The sequence below is a fragment of the Aquila chrysaetos genome, chromosome 2 (genome assembly GCF_900496995.4).
Source record: "Aquila chrysaetos chrysaetos chromosome 2, bAquChr1.4, whole genome shotgun sequence".
NCBI classification, from domain to species: domain Eukaryota; kingdom Metazoa; phylum Chordata; class Aves; order Accipitriformes; family Accipitridae; genus Aquila; species Aquila chrysaetos.
The window spans coordinates 2,135,354-2,153,789 of record NC_044005.1 but is presented as its reverse complement, the minus strand read 5'-3'; the positions used below and the strand labels follow the sequence as shown (position 1 = coordinate 2,153,789).

General features: G+C 42.8%; 1 protein-coding gene across 1 annotated transcript in view; it reads left to right on the top strand.

Moving 5' to 3' along the window:
- The window catches only part of MDGA2 (MAM domain containing glycosylphosphatidylinositol anchor 2), a 385,028-nt gene that overhangs the window by 297,062 nt on the left and 69,530 nt on the right, over window positions 1–18,436 (top strand). Inside the window, exon 9 of the mRNA XM_030036202.1 lies at window positions 5,191–5,460. Coding sequence (XP_029892062.1) covers window positions 5,191–5,460 — 270 coding nt within the window. The remainder of the gene's footprint in view (window positions 1–5,190; window positions 5,461–18,436) is intronic.

Below are 18,436 nucleotides of genomic sequence, written 5' to 3'. Positions count from 1 at the left end.
CACACCGACACCCGAGGACGTCCCAGGTACTGTGAACTCAGCAGCTCTTCTTCCCCACTACCTCCTGTCTTCAAGTCTTTTACTAATACACAAGAAGAACCCCCCCCATCCACACCTGTGCACCCTAATCCGTGAGAGCTTGGGGATTTTTCTAAAAGCTTTTGCTGAGGTACCTTGTTACAATTAAAAAAAAAAAAAAATAGGAAAAATACAGCTTTACTGTCAGTTCTACTGACTGTCTGCTACCGGGGCTCCAGGAGTGCGGCTTCTCTGAGCAGCTTTGCCGAGGAAGTCTGCAGAGCTGTATATCAAATGAAAGCGCACAGACTTCCTTTATTTTTAGGTTCAGAACAAATGATACTGGAGGAAGGTAAAACCTATTAAAATATTTGAATAGACATTATATATGTTATATATATTGATCCTATTGATCTATACAAGCACATATCAGACAGCAGAGTTCCATGCATCTAACTCTGGTATATTTACACATATATATTAATGAATCATTTTTTGTTATAAAAGCACACAAACCCCATTGCCAACAACACAGTATGTAATATCTACTTTGTAACCTATAAACTACTCACTGATGTGGCCTGGGAGACGAAGTGCTGCCTCTGCTGGAAGTTGAAGAAATGCCACACGATTTTCCTGAGAGTAATCTTCAGAGCCTGGGTGTGATATATCAGAGGCACAGGTGTAGGCACAAAATAAAAAAAATAAAATTGACTGCCTAGCCCAAGCCTTCATTACCAGGCAGGATACAAATCCTAGCAAGTAACTTTCCCTCACAGGCAAACATGCCCTCAATAACTTAAAAAAAAAAGAAAAGGAAAGAAGAAAGGCTGCCTTTTTAAGCTAGAATGCCTCTGACTTTCCACGGCACATCCCTCAGGCAATAAAATAATTTACAGTACGTTTCAATCAGATATTGGAAACAGCGCTTGCTTAAATCATCTTGGCTTCGCTGGCATTTTAAATATGTGGTGGTTTAGCAGCGGTCCCTGGCTCGGAGGGTGTGAGTCCCCCCTCCCGCATCGCCCCGTCCGTCACGGGCTGGTCTGCAGGGCAGCGCTGCAGTCCCCTGCCCTCCCAGACCTGATAAGATGGTGTCACCTGACCCGATTTATCATTTACTGGTCTTGTTTTCTGTGGTGCAGATCCCACCCTGAGAGTAACTAAAGGTTGCTCCTTCTCTGTAGCTGACATAGATTGTTGTCAGAACATTCTTATTGGGTCAATCAAATAAAAAGCGGCTACAAATGCAATAGAAACTGAAGCAGAGGCATCAGTTTTTCATATTTATTCCTGTTGCTAGAGCTGGGAGAGAGAAACTAATTAATTTGCTTAGGCTAGAATGCAAATTGGAGAAACCAAATCAGCAGGTAAAAGTCTCTGCTCAAGGCCACACAGTCAAAATAAATTCACTGAATGGTACGTTTTCCCCTTAACAAATCTTACAATAAAGACCGTGATATGATCCGCACCATGAAGAGCAGCTGTCTGGTTTAAAACAAACAAGCAGCCTTGCTGTCATTTCTCTTGATAACCAGAGAGCCTTCATTTTCCATTTTATAATCCTTAAAACATGAATGTATGTAGGCTAAAAAAATTCATTAAACATTAATATAAAGCCTGTTTTAACTTCAGACTGTTTGCTTCCAAAGATAATTGTTTAAGAGAATGAACTGTACTTCCTTTGCAGCTTTTCCATATATTTTTCAAAAACTAATGCTGGAATTATGAAAGATAAGAATAAGTACAGCAAAGTAAATTAAATCAAATTGCTAAAGCCTTGGGGAAGAGCTAATGCAAATGAATTAAACACATATAAGTTCCAAACAGCTACGGAGTAAGTTTCCTTCTGAGCACCATTACTCTCAGAAGATGCCTGAGACACTAGCACCTTTGCTAGCTGTGAAGTCACTATCTTGTAAAAACAAAAACCAGAAAAATAAACTGTTAGCTCTGGCTACTGTTATATATTGTAGTTTTTATCATCCCTTTCCTTTTCCATTAAAGTTATTACCTGCAAAAGTGTAACTCTGAAATGAACAACCAAAGTTAATTTTCTTTTTCTGTCACTGGGTATCATCTGTTCATGGATAGATGGAAATTCTCTATTTTAAAGACTATTTTGACCTTAAAGGCAGGGGAAACTTTCATTTAAAAGCTATTTAGAAGGCTAAAGTATCCTATAAGTAAATAAACCAGGGGAAGAAGAAAGAAGGGACTGAATACCAATATATGCTAAAAGTCCTTAAAGCGGAGCTGCCATGGAGAGGTGAACAGAGAATTATTGTTCACTGAATGTGGTGCATCAAATGGAAGCAGCAAAACGAACAAAAGAGGAGGACATTATTGCAAATTGTAGACAAGTTTTGGATGTTCAAACATTAAATGGCCTTATAAGTAATGGGCGAAAATGATAGCAAAATCATCCACTAAAGGCTATTTAACACATCACACACAGAGCTTTCAGAAAGTTCCTATCCCAAAGCTCTCCAGTGCCCTCTGTGCTCTCCCTCTCCCCCGGGCACTCAGGACCAGTGGAGGATGCTGGGCCAGGAGGGTCTTCAGCTGGATGCTGTTTGAGCATCCTTATGTTGTATTATTTGATAGGGTAATCTGTGTCCAGCTCAAAGTTGGTGAGAAGTTTGCTTGGATGTCAAGGTATATTATGATGTTGGCTCTGAGGGTAAAGGCAATAGGGCTGAAGAGGCTACGGGTATGGAATTATCACAGCTGAAATGGAAAGAAAACTGGGAGAGCTTACTTCTCAGGGCAGAGAAATGACTGGACGATAGTAAATATTAGTAAATTTGATTAGTAATTTCTCTGACATCCATTATATATCATGATTTAGAAGGTATTTGGAAAGTACAAACAATTGTAAGACAGAGTGCTTGGAGGAAAATATGAGAATCTGTGAAAGGCAGATCAGGCTTGACTAGCTAAACAGCTCTCCCTCAGAGGAAAGCTGAGATCTGGCACGTTTTCTTTCCCAAGAGTAATTCTTATCTTTAAGCCAACAATTCCCTGCAAAGCTACTGTCTTGCAAAACTATTAATGAAGCAGAATAAGATGGAGAGATTGTACAGTGAGGGCAGATGAAGACGCTATTGGGTTGTGTTGGAAGGGCAAACATTAGGCTGGAGAGAGAGACTAGTGGAATTTCTTACTAATTTGTCGTCTTTGATATTTTTTATTCTGTACCTGGGCAGAATGAATAGTCAAGCTGTGATGAAATTTTCTGATGACACAAAATTGGGGGATGTTATCAATGGAAAGAAGGCTTGTGGTATTGAGGATTTAGCATTTCTGGTCTTTTATTTGGAATTCTCTGTGGCTGTACTGCAGCCCATGTACCAGTTAAGAATCTGGCTTCAAAATTATACAAAGCCATATGATATTTAATCTACAAGGAGGAAGGGTCAGGCTGGGATCGATGGGGTTTTGAATCAGTAGTTTCCACGTCATCTCTTCTTCATCAGTCATTTTTGGGGGAATCTCAGTCAGGGGCAATTGTCCTCAGAGTTAATATCTGGCCTTTCATCATCCTGCACCACTGAGCCCTGTGTCCCACCTCTGATGCTGTTCATCACTTCTGCTTCTCCGCTCACCTTGCTGCCAAATCATGGTAGTCCTCTCCCAGTAATTCCAAACTTGGATCATGATACAAGATAAATGGTGATTATTGCAATGAGCTGCAAAAACAATACGTAGATGTCATGAGCTCTAAGCAATGTTGTCTTAATATGACAGTCACCAAAATTTACCTTAAGTTCAAGTACTCTGTGTTTAGCTGGATTCTCATCTAAGCAAGAGATGGTGAGCAGCAGTACATGCGCAAGTATGGTTCCTAATTTACAGGAGCTGAGGGAATCTGTTTACAGCTTCCATTTTGTAGGGAATTAAATACAAAGATTCTGAAGGTTATTAGTATCTGTGACGGAGATGATACCAACCAATGAAGAACCGGAGGACAAGATGCTCTTGGAGACATAACGGTAAAAGAGAGCTCCTTCTGAAAGAAGCATGGCGTGCACTCTGGGAAGATCGTTCTCTTGCAGAGCTCGTCAGGGATTTTATATTTTTATGTTTTATGTCTGTAAGACAGCTCTTTTAATATGAATGCAAAGATTTCATGTATCTTACTGGCACAGGAGGCTTTCAGGATTTCTCCTTTCTCACGGGCTAAAAAATGAGCTGTTTTTTTTTAAAGAGCCAGAACGTCTTGTCACTCACTGTTTTGCATTCAATTGCAAACACATGCACGTTTTTCATGCACGTTACCTGATCTAAGTAGCTATGCTGACAAGAGCTGAGTGCCAACATTATTCTGTCCAGGTTGCCCTTATTCTTCTGCAATGATTAAGTTATCAAAAGGCAAATTGGAGGGTGAAGTTAGGTTTTTGCATACACTGTATGTTGGCTATATTTTATTTATTTTGTATTTTGCTGGAATCAAAAGTCTGTCAGAGTTTGTAGCTGCAAATCTAAATTATTTAAAATGCCGTTTAGTTCAAGTTATGGGAAAACGGCCAATTCTGTGCTTACTGAAATATCAAAACTACCACCTGAGTGGATAGAAAATATTAACATATGATTATATATTTGTTGAAGCCTGAAGGCAACTGCTGGGATGGGGTGCGGAGGGGTGTCTGTGCTGCTGCATTGATCCGTCTTCTGCCACTGCAAAGTTAGGTCCCCTACTGAACACAGAATTGCTGCCTCGATGCCGTGCCAGGGTCATTGTTGTCTTGTGCGCTTTATCTAAACTGAGTCAAGGCTTCTATCTCTTTTTCTCCCCCTTCCTCTTCCAGAAAGTCCCGTGTGTCGGGGTCTGTGGTTCCTCTGTGAGGCTTCGGAGGGCTGAGCCTCCTGGGCTGCACAGGCGCAGGACCTCTCGCTGCATCTTGAGTGATAACGTCGGTCAAGTAGCACGGTATCTTTAAGTACTCCGCAGAAAATGTCAATAAGTAGAATGCAATGCCTCGGATGCGTACATTTCTGTTACTAGCTGATGGGTATCTATCGAGGTTGTATACTTACCGTTATTGAGTCCCCTATTGTGGATGCCAGGTCATGCGGCGGTGCTCTAGCCTTTCAGCAGTGGCCGATTAACTCTGTCGCTCACGCTAATTCGCTCACGAAGCTCCTACTCTCTGTTCTTGCCTCCCGCAGACCCCCCCGCCGTAGAGCCCACCTTCCTGGAGATACGGCAAGGCCAAGGTCGGAGCATCACCATGAGCTGCCGGGTCCTGAGGGCATATCCCACCCGGGTCCTCACCTACGAGTGGCGTCTGGGCAGCAAGCTGCTGCGCACCGGCCAGTTCGACGTCCAGGACTCCACGGAGTACACCGTCGGCAGCCTCTCCCGCGACAGCTATGGCATCTACAACTGCAACATCATCAACGAAGCGGGTGCCGGCCGGTGCAGCTTCCTCGTGACAGGTAGGCTTGGAGGTGTCTTGGTGCGGCGAGATGATGGGCTGAGCGTGCTGCAGGCTTGTGCTGGGTAATGCTAGTCGTGCTTCGGCTAACGAATTACCAAAGAGATATATCCTTGGAAGTCGAATCGTGGCTTAAGGCAGCTGGTTTGGATTCTGGGGAGGTTGGCAACAGCATAGGAGATTTAGCTTATTTCGGTGGTTTGAGGATAAAGATTTTTATGTGCAAAATGTAAATATCCCTTCTCTGCAGGCATCTGTCAGTATGCTCTCTCAGGCCTGAGAGAGTCATCAAGCAGCAAATTTCTGCTGTTTGAAGTTTACAATAAGGCTTGAAATTCCTCTTCTCTTTTGGTACGCTCAGCAAGCTTGGAGACCGGGGTGGGCAGACCACAGTCTCAAGCAACTTCAAGCTACCCAAGTACAGAGGGGTGTTGAAATCTGTTCCTTTTCTCAAAATGCAAAGGACTTTGTGAAGTTAGCACACAGGATCACAGACTCAGGGAGGATGTGCAACCCCTGCCACAATCTACCCATGTTGTGTAATTAACGCACTGGATTGAGATATGTCTTTTATCATTAGTATCTTGGATCTGAATGTTAAACTGGGTGTTTAGACATGCAAGTCTTGATTCTTCCTCTATTGGAAACCAGTTGCCGTGACTGGAAGACTCAGCTGCCTGATCCTGCAACACCCCATGCCTGCAGCTGACGTTGTGCCCAAGCTGAGGTCCTCTGGTCGCTGGAGTCACATCAACTGTAGGTTCCCCATCCCTCTAGGCTGGTTGTCCAGGCACTTTTTAGTGGGGAAGTTTTTCCCTTTCACTGAAGGGAAAAAAAGCATCTCTGTGAAGTGAACCGCTTCCTCCCAAGCTCTGCGCTGGGTCAGGAGCCCCCTGGTCCTCTGCACCAGCTGAGAGGGGTGTCCAGCCACCCACCTCGTGTGGGCTCTCTCTGGAGGTCAGCACGAGCAGCCCCAGCTTCCCTAAGGATGTCGGAGCAGTAGCCCTGTTTCAGCTCAAAATCCCTCCCATCAGCTGCTTGAAAAGGAATGATGGGAAAAGAAACCAACAAAGAAGAAATTCAGAATACGTAGAGGAGAGCTGTCTTAGAAGGAAAGATCCTTCATCTTAGTCGGGATTTTATTAAGTGACTTGGGTCCTGCTACAATCCAATCTAAGTGAGGTTTTGCTTTTGGGGTTGCTGGCAGCCTGCCATTGTTTAGGAAAATGGGCATTATTATTACCTTCACTGCTACCAGCTGAAAGGGCATGGATTTAATGGATGAGCTGCAGAGCACCTCTCAGGGACCCTGTTCTGCACAAAGTCCTAGATATCAGGATAGGCCCTCCACACACATCTGTCCTGGGAATAAAGGAAGCAATTTGATTCAGCTCCCTCGTGTTTTTCATAAAATTTGGTTTTATAGGAAAAAATGTAGGCCTGCTTTCATGTGGATACTTTTTTTTTTCTTTTGGACTTAGTTGAATGGCATCTCGTTGGCAGGGATTTCATCAGGCCAGCGGCGCAAGGCACAAATGTGGTGGGAACGCAGCGAGCACCCCAATGACTGATGGCTCTGCTTCTTTCAAAATGTAATCAAGCCTTTGGCTGACTTATCATTCACAGCCTGCGTGGAGGTATTTTCACAGCCACTGACTTCTCCAAATCTTTGGAGTTTAATCCAAAAGGTGGCTCTGAAGGAAACCAGAGAAACAGTCTTTTTTCTTAAATAAGTAAATGCAGTTCAATTTACTGTTCATCATGCTTTGGACCCGAGACTGTGGAAACCTATTCTAAGGCAATTATTTTACCAAGACTGGGGCAATCTTAGTGGCTTTCTGTGATTTATTACCATGCCAAAGCAAACCACATAACTGAAAATTAGTACTAAAATGGTTTTATGATATACTCGCAGCCCTCTGTGTGCCTTGCTCATTTTTAGTTTATACCATTACGCGAATTTATGCTGTATGGTTGGGTTAAGGATGCTGAAAGTAACACTTTGACTTTTGTGCTTTCCTCAGTCTTTTAAGTTTAATACTGACATATTTAGTAAATATATGCTTTGACACGTGGAGTTGAAACTGCTCTCAGGGAAGAGCAGCAGCTGTATTCTGGTCCCAAGTCTCATCAGGACAGATGAAGTTAAAGCACTGGGGAACTGAAAAAGTGTAGAAGAAAAATGACAAAGTGGTTAAAAAGGAGGCTTACATTTCACCAGGAATGTGAATACAGAAAAGAAATGGGCCACTTCTTAGATACACGCATGGAGGAAAAAAGCCAAATAAATAACCTGGTGGCAGGAATCTGGCGATACTGGAGAGCTTTTCTTTTTGGTGGAATAATGGGAGTTGTAGCTGATTTTTAGTCAGTTTTATTTCCAGGTTTTCATGTAGTAGCGGTGTGCTGCAATGCTTATGTTGCAGGCACTGCAGAGAAGCATTGGTATGCTAAGAGAAAGGTTTTCAGTACAGTATTAAAAGCAGCCTGGATGAAAAGATTTATACTGGCCCTGGAGTTTGAAAAACCTGTTTTTACTGCATTTGTATTTTGAGCCAGATTTGAGAAGATGAAAGCGAAATAAATCACATGAGGAAAAGGGGGTTAATTTATATCAAGCGCACCAATCTGAGGCAGATTTAACCTGCTACTGTCTTAAAAATAAATAAGAACATACAAGCAAAATTGTATTTGTAGGAAAGCAAAGATGAGTTCATGCTACTCACAGCTTCACTATCTATATATTTTATTCAGTGGTTGATAGTGCATATCATATCCAAAGAGCAACAGAAAGTACGTTTCAGGCAGTGTGTTGTTAAAACCCTGCCAAAGCTGGGAGCAGATAGGGAAAAAAAAGATGCACAAAACATCGTGAATGGCACAGAAGCCTCCGTGGAGGTGGAGGAAGGATTCGAGTGCTGGAGAAAGAGGCTGGGTGAGCGCAGGGAGGGTCCCCCCTCCCCGGAGAGACTGCTGCTGGTGGTGGGTGCTCCTCGAGGCGCAGACCTCGAACCCTCCCTGGGTCACATCCTGGCTCCTGCCAGCCCCTGCCACCCCAGGCACACCTTTTTCACAGCAGCTTGGGTCTCTTCAAGGCAGGGGAGGTTGAACTCTGTATTTTCTAGGTTGCCAGTGTGCAAGAGATTGATGAAGCAAGCCCTCGCGTTGCTGTCAGAAGGGCTGGTGCTACAGCGGGGCTTGTTTAGCAATGTTCTGTGCACCTGGGGAGCTATTTAGGATTAAGAATACCTGTAATTGAGGTTACCTGACAAGTCTTGGAATAACACTTTATTTTTGGCGTCTTATAACTTTGGCAAGTTTTAACCACTTGCGCTGAAATTTGCTATGCTGGTGGCTGCCTCAGGCTGACTTGTTCACAAAAATTGCTGTCCAAAAGGGTTTTTTTAAGTAAGGGAAACAACATTTTGTTTCATCTACGTTAAATTCCTGCGGCTCTTTAATCAATATGTTTAACAGGGCCAGATACACATTCTTGCATGATTCCTTGCTTAAGTTACATTGGGAAATCTGTCTGTCCATAGTTTATGGTGCTGGCTTGACAAAGCTGTATATAATTTTTGACATACTATTTAAATTAATAATCATAATACTGGGTAGTACTAAACAAAGCTCTAATGGCATTATGTTGGCGTAGTTACTTTTACCAACTAACTTCTGATCCCACCCTTGAGCAATGACGGTTTTGAATGTTGTTTTTGTGTTGTTCTGTATTGTGGAAATTTTTCGCCATAAAATACTGCATTAATTAAGAGCCAATCTTTAATTATTTACTTATCCAGTCTTGCGTCACACCTTCAGTGCTTCTGGCTAAAAAGCAACGTCAAGCCGATCAACTTGTAATTATGTAGGTTATAATTGTTAGCTACCAGCATGACCACAGCTTTCCCTTTCTTTGGAGCTTCACTGGTGTTACCGAATTAAAGACAGAGCAGAACAAACCTGAGGGCATGCACATACCTGCCCATGTCCGCAGTCTAGTTGGGGATGTCCACTCGGTCTGCCTGAGGATCTCCCACCTCCTGCCTTCCTTTTCCCCATGCCTTAGGAAATCGGAATCTCCGGAGCTGGACACTGAATCATCCCCTCTGTATGATCCCAGCATCCATCCCCAGTAGGAGCTGTGTGATTCCTCATGTAGCCTTGTGGGAACATCCTCGCTGGAAACTTGTTCAGAAATTTCTGCCTCAGTGTTTCTTCTTTGCCCTTGGCACCATCCACGGTAGCGCTGTGGTCTGTGCAGCGTCGAGCTGAAATCCTATCAGAATTACCATCCAGCCTTTTGTGAAAGCCAGATGCTTTTGACACAAGGGCATCATCTTAAAATAAATTCCAGACACTTGAAATTGCAGGGTATCAGGTTCTTCTCCATGGCTCTGTTAGCTGAATTAAACAGTGTTCTGCCGTTTAAAGTTTTATAGCTTCATTAATACTTTTTTTATTAGGGAAGGCCTTTTGCACTGAACTGAGGGACAGAAATGTATATTGTTTGTAGCCTCCCATTTTAAATTTTCTTAGAAACTCTCTGGCATTCATGTAAAGCAACAAGCAAAAATTCTATTTTAGAAAGCTTTTTGGAAGCAGATTCGTTGTACTCTTTTTACCTGCACAACCCCATAACATCAGGATTTTGCCAGTGAACTGTTTACAACATATTTTTTTTTGCCAGTGTGAAGGCAACTTCCCAAGCAAGTAATTCAGTGCAATTTTCACGAGCTGAACTGGATGTGTGTTGGCTGGAAGACGTGACAATGCCTCTAATGTCAATTCTGTTCCTCACTGCATGGTTGCCCATCGTGGAGTGATTGACCAGTGACTGGACTGGTGGAGGGACATGTGGGAGCTGTGTGTTGTATTTCTCTTTACGAATGCCTCAAATTCCGCAGTTTTCCTCTCCATTTGTCAGGAACCTGTAGCTATTGTGCCAGACACTGGAGTCATTGCGGCTGGGTAGTCCCTAGCAGTGGCCAAGTGATGCTGGGCGTTAGTGAACCCTTGCTCGCAATAGTTTTTTTCCAAAACCATTTGTTCCTTCTCGTTCTAGCCGATAACTGCTAGCCGTTGTTTTGGGCTTTGGGTTATTTGTGTGAGTTGACCAGTTGACCAGTTCGGTTTTTTGGTAATAGCTCTCGCATGAGTTCAATGACATGGACACATTAGGAAAGCTCATTGGCAAGTGTGGAAGTAGAACCATAGGGATCAAGAATAATCTACCTGTCTAAAATATTTAGAAGAATAGTCTTCCTAAAGTACTGAAAGATTAACTGGTGAGTTGAAAACAATTATTCACTTTTCTTTTTGTCAGTGAGAGGTATGCCAGCACAGTTTAAATGAATATTTTCATTACCTTGGTGAGCTTTAAAGCTATCAGAGACCATCCTATCTTTCCTGTAGCACCAGCTCTTCACACACTCTCAGTTTAAGGGGGCTGTCTAGGGAACTCAGTAATCGTAACTCAGGGGCAAAACCAGGTCCCTGGTAGAAATACCAAAAAGTAAGATTTTTACCCATTTGAGGTGTATGCCAATTAATTTTATGCTCATTTCCAAACAAAACTATAACCCAGAACTGAAGCGAGCACGGCCTGAGTATTCCTCCTGACACCGCCGCGTTCATCAGTTAGCTCTGTAACACTGCTGTCCTCCCCCCACCAAAGGACAGCTTCTGCCAAACAAACCTATGAGCCTCAAACACGCTCAAGTGGGGAGTAATAATATGACTTTATGCTCTGATTCTTTGTCTGGAGAGCCTTTCAGTAATCATGCTGTTATTTTACCCAAGGTATGAACCTTGCTAGCCCATAGCCTCCAGCCGGTGGTCAAAACCTTACCCAGCCCTCTTCGAGGACAGTGGCTGTGCTCCTGTCGTCCAGGCTCTGCTGGCAGGTACTGCAGGCGAGCTCCTTGGCTCTTTCCTTGGAAGCTTTGGAGGAAATTATGTCCACGTGGAAAGGTTCAGTGTTGCCAAACGGGCTTCGTAGCTTCCTGAGCCAGGAGGTGGCAGGATTCCTGCTCCGTTCCCTGCATCCTCCAGGATGGTAATGTCCCTTTGTCATTTACCATTCTGTTCCTATTATTAAAATTAGTCACAGGCATGTTACTGGGGCAGGTTAGGGACAGCTGTTGGTCTCTTAGGAAGCTTGTATGGGAAAGGCACGTGCTGTGCTGGAAATACAGATATTTTCTTTTCTTAGAATAAATCAAATATCCTCCTTGGTAGATACAATTCTGTTTCTCTTATACACATTTCCCTCAGTGGGAATTAAGGAATTATATTTGCTTTGTTCTTTTAAATATTTATCTTTTTCTTTTAATATATGACATTTTTCCTCCAAACCGTTTACTGTCGGTATTTTTGGCAGGGTAAAACCCTGGTTCGACTGAAGTCTAAAGAAAACTGATCCACTTTGGTGAATTCAAAATTTGTCATGTAGAGTCAGCACCGGAGGGCTTGAGGGTTGGTGGATTTTTTTTTTTTTTTCAATCAAAATCTTCCCTGTTTATGCTATCTGCTTCTCTAATACTGTGTTATCTCCCCAATGCCTTCTTGCATCCATCCTCTGCGTCCTCTCTGTTCAAGCAAGTCCCCGCACGGGTATGCGGGAGCCCTGCAGCAATGTGCTAGTGCCCGTTAGCTAGCTGCCATTAATTTTTAATCTAAAGATCCTCTCTTCAGTGTTATTATTCCTGTTTGTTTATTTCAGCTATTTTTTTTTTTTTCTACTGAGGGTTTGGGTTTTTTTTTTTTCATTTTATCATCTTAATGCAGAGCAGGGATTGTCTTTGCAGCTGGCTGCCCCTGGGGCCGCTGCTGAAGGGCAGCACAGAGCGGCAGAGTGGGTCTTCGCCAGCGTTCTGCCACGTTACAAGAAAATTCAATTTAGCCATTTTCTCCCTTAGAGTATTTGTTAGGCACTTGATATCCTTTCCCTCCAGCTTAAGCCAAATTTAGTACTCGAACAATGGGAGAGACAGAAGGATGAAGAGGGGAGGCGAACTGCGGGAGGTTGTCCTCTTGTCTCCCTGCTCTCGACCGTCTCATCCTCTCCCTTCTCCGCTCTGCTCTCCCCACACAGCCCACGCTAGTTTCAGAGCATGGGAAAAAAAAAATGTCATATGAGGTCAAAGAATGTCTACACAAGTATACCAACAAAGTACGCAAAAATCTCTTTTAAAATACCTGACTTGCGCTGTCAGGTACTTGGAAGCTCCTATCCTTCTGTATTCCATTGCAGTTCTATGCTCCATCTGCTCCCTGCCCCCAAATCCTCTATTTTACCTTCTTTGAGCGTTAGACAAATCATTTCTTTTTCTAATTCATTATTCTGTCATAAAGATTACCTTAAATAAAACAATTTGGTATTACTCTTTAACGTCCAAATCATCTTGGAGCATATACACATTGTCTGAGGTCATTTCTGAAACCAAAGTGCTGCTTGGACTCTGTGCCCAAATTTCTGCGGGTCATTTGTGACTGGCTGCTGGCTCCAGACCATGGAGCACTAACCTACTTATTGCTTTTAGATACTTCATCTGCCTCGAGATTAGCCATGACATTTTCCTGAACCGCTGAGATACTTCTGGTAGTTTGGCCCTGGGTCGTTCGGCGGTGCGTTCCCGTCTGTCAGCAGGCACTCAGATACTTGACTTTAATGGCCAATTTTCTGACGGTTATCCTCTTGAAATCTGCCGGAGTGCAAGGCTGAGACTGAGGTCCGATTCCTTTTGCTCTTTATCTTCTTCTCTTGGGTAGTGTTATTGAGAGCCTCGGATTGAATTTTCATCTCCTTACTGCTGATTTACAGCCTGAACAAAGATGCTATCGCAGTGATGTCTGTTTTGGAAAATTGCTTTAAAACCATGCAAAAGTGGAGAAGAGTGCTTTTTTTTTTTTTCCCTTTTTGTCCTTTTTTTTTTTTTTTTTTAACAATTCAATGCTAGCAAGACCAGCTGTCTTATTTTCATGGCTGTCAACAACCGCAGAGCCCCTTGACTTCAGTGGGATGTGCGAGTGCTGGGCAGCACGGAGAAGCGAAGCCATCCAGCAATGCCAGCTGGTCCAGCCCAGCTCTTTGTCCCGAGCGGGACACCGTGGAAGAAACTGGTGTAACACTGGTTTGGAGATTCCCACGTGCTCTTTTCTGCCTGTCGTGAGATGGCTGAGCTGTAGGAACCCACTGTAGGGATTGTGTCACTGCCCATGTCTTGTGTTCAGGTGAGGATCCCACTGAAATTACCATGTCTGATTATCAGCCTGGATGTGGAGGTCTCTCTTCCCCAGAAAGTAAATGCACTATTAATAATATCCTAGTGACAGAGGGACGATTTCTTCCACATGCTTTACTGAAGAGGAGGGTCCTGGCCGCAGTCAAACCATGCCTGCAAGTCGGTGGTCTGTCTGAGCTGGCTCCAGCGCAGCCAGGACAGCGACCAGCAGAAGTGATGAAGGCACAGTCCCTCCACCCAAACTAAACCCAAGCGTTTGTACTACTCTCTGCTCAATTTAATTACTACTTAAACTGGTAAATTCCCGCTATGTTGCCTTTGCCCATGCGTGCTGTGTTCTTGAGAAAATCAAGTTCCAGCTCGCTGCAGAAGTTTGGGGTCTATCGCTGCAATGTTATCAGCCCTGGGACCTCATCACTGTGGATGGGGGAAACTGATGTCTGATGTCTGTGAGCTCCAGAAAATACGGTAAGTTTAGAGATAGGTTAGAGAAAAGGGTTCACGGTCACATTCCGAGTTATTCAGAATCCCCAGACTGGTGTACTGGCATTTCCATTTTTCAAGGTGTAGCATCTAGATTTTCAGGCATGAAAATGTCCCAGATTTTTCTCCCCTCTTTCCTTACAGTGACACAATTGTGTTTTGAAAAAAGTCAAGACCCAATGCTGCTTTGTTCTGATGTTTCAATACATGACTGTGAGGGGAGCTTTACCAAAAACTCACCTGTATTTAGTGGTGCCACTTTCTCCAGAAAACAGAATTAGAAAACCAAATCTGATTTAAAAACAAACAAACAAACAATCAAAAAACCCAAATAAAAAACTTCTGTGCTGGTTTTCTGGAGAAAATGCTGTGTTAGTATAGCCAGAGAATCTTTTTTCTTCTTCTTTTAGGATTACTTGTAAATGAGTGTGTTGTCAAGAACCTACTTCATGGCTGATATGTCAAATACATTAATTAGATCAATAACTTCAGGTAGTCTCAAAATGCCAAATAAAAAGGAAGGATATCGGGCAGAGCATGGCCCCTTCTCCACAACACAGACCAAGGCAAAGTCCTCTTCACCATCCCATGGGCTGCTGTGCTATGTGGGTGCAGTATGTTTAAATGATATAGGTTATAAAGAAGGTGGGAGTTTTTCACAGGAGAACTACAGGGTCATTTTTTTCCATGAATATTTATTTTCCAGAGCTTGCACAAATTTCCAGAGGAAAAAAGTTTCAGTTCTTAAAGTAAAAAGAACTGACGCCTTTGGTCATGATGCAGTTCATGCCTTGACCAAAATCTGATGTTGTTTATTCTATTTTTTTATTAGTTATGGGGTAGTATCTGCTTTGCGTTAAGCATTTCACACTTGTACAAGAAGGAATAGTCACTGTCCTGAAAAACTTAAAATATTAACAAAAGAGAAAGTTGTTTTTTTTTTTTAAATAAACTAAACAAATCCTTATGTGGCACACAACAGAAATGGCTTTTTAATATAATGAGAAAGAAATGGGGGCCTTCAAAGATTAAGTCAGAGAGGTTAAACCCAGTAAAATGGAGTATGTTTTTTGAAAAATTGCCGAGTTCAAAGAAAACCTAATCAAACATCAAAACAGCTTCTTTAGTGCAGTAAAATGTAGGTTTTTTTCTTCAACTGCAGAATTCATGTTTGTGCTAATCTAAATAATACATATGAATCCAGAAATGAGGTCCCATTAAATCTTTTAAAACAAGGTTATTTTTTCGCCTCAATCAATTTTGTGGGCAGTAAGAATATATGTGTACTCTGGGAAGAGCTCTCTGGATGCAGGTATGGTACTTTCTGGAGCAGAGGGTTAGATGAGTGGCATAGTCATCTGTTAAATCAGCCTGAAATATGGGAAAAAAAGTTGAGGATAAAAAATAACTAAATAAAATAATGAGCTACATCCAGGGCAATCAACAGGTTCATGCCTTCATTTTAGGAAGGATGTGGCCATGGAACGCATCTGCAATGGGAAGCGCAACAGTGACAGAGGGACCTTAAGCACACCTCAACCTCTCTGTTGCTCTAGAAGTTCAAAAACCATATACAAGAGAGAAAACCAAATCAGCAGGAAAGGATGAAAGTTTCTCCACCCTCATCCTACCTTTTGCCCAAAGCCAGCTCAACACCCTTCATAGCGTGGGAACTGGAGAGCTCATTTCAGAGCTCAGATGAAGAGAGAAAAGGTTTTGCTGGGAAAGGGGGAGTAGCAGCATCTTTCCCCATCATCAACACTTCCCTCTTTTCCAGGCTGAGTGTTTTGGACCAGAGGAATCTTGTCTTTAACACTGAATTGTTTCAGGATTCAGTTTTTAAGAGCAAAAGCAGAGGGAAACATCAATTTTTGTTTGATTTCGGTCAAAATTTGCTTTTTATTTTCAGTTAAAATTACAATGAACAGTAAATTATTCACTTAATCTTTATAATTAACTTTGCGCATCTCTTTTCAATATGCCAGTTTCTTTATTGCATCTTTTATTGTGGTTCAACTCCACTGTAGGCTTCTGTTGGTGGTATGAGGGTGGGTAGATTAGCGTGCTGCCTGCCCAGACCCCTCAGAGGTGGGTTCCTTGTCCCCAGGACTGGCAGCACTATGTGAGCTGTTCTTGGCCCTGCTGGACATGCTGTGGCAGGGTTTCCAAAGTGGGTTGCATCAGTCTTCCACTGTGTTTTTCATCTCGGGGCCGTGATGGTTTTCTCCATACAAGGCAACTCCTGGCTCTTTTTGAGGAGCATCGTTGACTGGTGGGCGCGTTAAGGGGAGCCTCAAGGATGGAAGCACGTTGCACCGGCAGCATCTGGCACACCGTGTGAGGGTTGTGCTGGGACGGCTCCCTGCTGCCTCTCCAGTGGCTTTTACCTCCCTGCAACTTTATAGGTCAAAAAAGCCCCCAACCCTCCCATAAGGAGGTTTCTGAGAAGCAGTCGGGGACTGAGTTTATTATCCCCGTCCCTCCAATGAGGTAGGCAGTGATGGTGGCACAACGAGCCCTCCATGAGTGAATGGCTGCTGATGGCATCTCCTGGTGTTTTAAAGCATCCCTCTCCTCTCCGTACATAAAAAAAACCCCACAAATGAACAGACTGATGGCAGCAGGATGTTAAATAAGTGCATGGGGCTCAGCTGTACCCTGACTCAGTAATCATTTAACAGAACAGCAGAGCAAGATGCCAAATCTTGCTGTCCCCAAAGCCTGGCACGATGCTGGGGGCATTTGTTTCTTCCCCCTCCCAGTTTTTCCATTTCCTTTCAAACTGGAGGTCATGCTGTACAGATTTCTAGAGGTAACTTTCAGTCCTTCTCAGCTGAAGGATATTTTAGATTTACCAAAAATTGCTCAAACTGTTACCAGCTGCATTGAGGCAAGATGGGAGGGATGTCCCCATTCTGTCTGATGGCTGGGTCTGAGCAGCCTTGAAGTCTGTTGGCTTTTGGTCCCAGCCCAATTCCTTACAGAATCATGCCAAAAAGGAAACAAAATTATTTAAAAGATTTAAACTAAACTTTTTTTTTTTTATATACCAAAAAAAATGATGTAAAGCTACTGGGTGTATGCTGAAGAATTTTTGCTTTTTTACCCCAGTATAACAAAATCATGTAAGATGATTCCAAGCTTCAGACAGATTATAATCTATCAATGTAGGAGATTATCTCAATAGAAGAGAATGGTTTTAGCACTAAGAACGTACTGATAAAACACCTTCAGACCTTAGCGTGTCCCAGTATAGACAAGTCATAAGATGTTAATCTATGGACTATTAATAAGACTATTTTCTGACCAAAGAAAAGGTTTATGTCCTTTCCTAAACTGTCTTTAACATTTTTTTTTACAGTTAGAAATTGAGAATTAGTTTAAAATATGCAATTCTGTATGACTACGTGGTGGGGTTGGCTAGAGAAGCAGTGCTGTTTTTCAAGGCACCTACTGCCAAAAATGATTGTACTGCTTCAGAGTCTGGGCAACTCAAACACAATTTTACACACTTGAAACAGGAACAGTACAGAGTGACACAGAAACATGGCAAGAAAGAGAGGTGATAGGGGAAAAACAGTGAGAAAGGGAGTAAGTTGGAGGTTCATAACCTAAAATCCTGTTTGAAACCACACTTCATCTTCAGATAGTGTACTTTACTTTTCTTGAATAGTGCAGCCAAACTCATGAGCATTGCTACAGCTCTGTTGTTTCAGTGGAGTAACAGTCAGTTTAAATTAATTAAGCTCCTCTGAGACCTTTTATCCACACTATATCATTGGCTTCTTTTCTGTAGCAAGACTCAAGACAGCTTTGACAGTCGTGTGTTTTATTGAATTATGAGGTCTGATGTCAGGGATACACTCCTGCCCATCATCCAGACCACAAAACAACCCTACCCCTTCTGTTGTTGCTTGTGTTTGATGAGCAAAATAATCTGTGTAAATTATCCAACAACCTTTGTCATTAGCAGGGGCAGCCAAAGACTGAAGACGTTTTTCAGTGACGTGACTCCTGTCTTGTAGACTGTGTTTGGAGTAGTTACTGGGTATGGGTGCCTTGCTGGCAGACAGTCTTGGAGCATAGCTGAACCTCAGAAGAGTCAGAAGCACAGATGGAAACCAGCAATTTGGATTTAAATTATCTGTGCATACAGGAATTTTAAGTAGCATACTTTTTTTCTTGCCTGGTTCTTAAGTTGCATAGCCATTCTGAGAAATCATCAGCTTGTAATGGATTACAGCAGGTCAT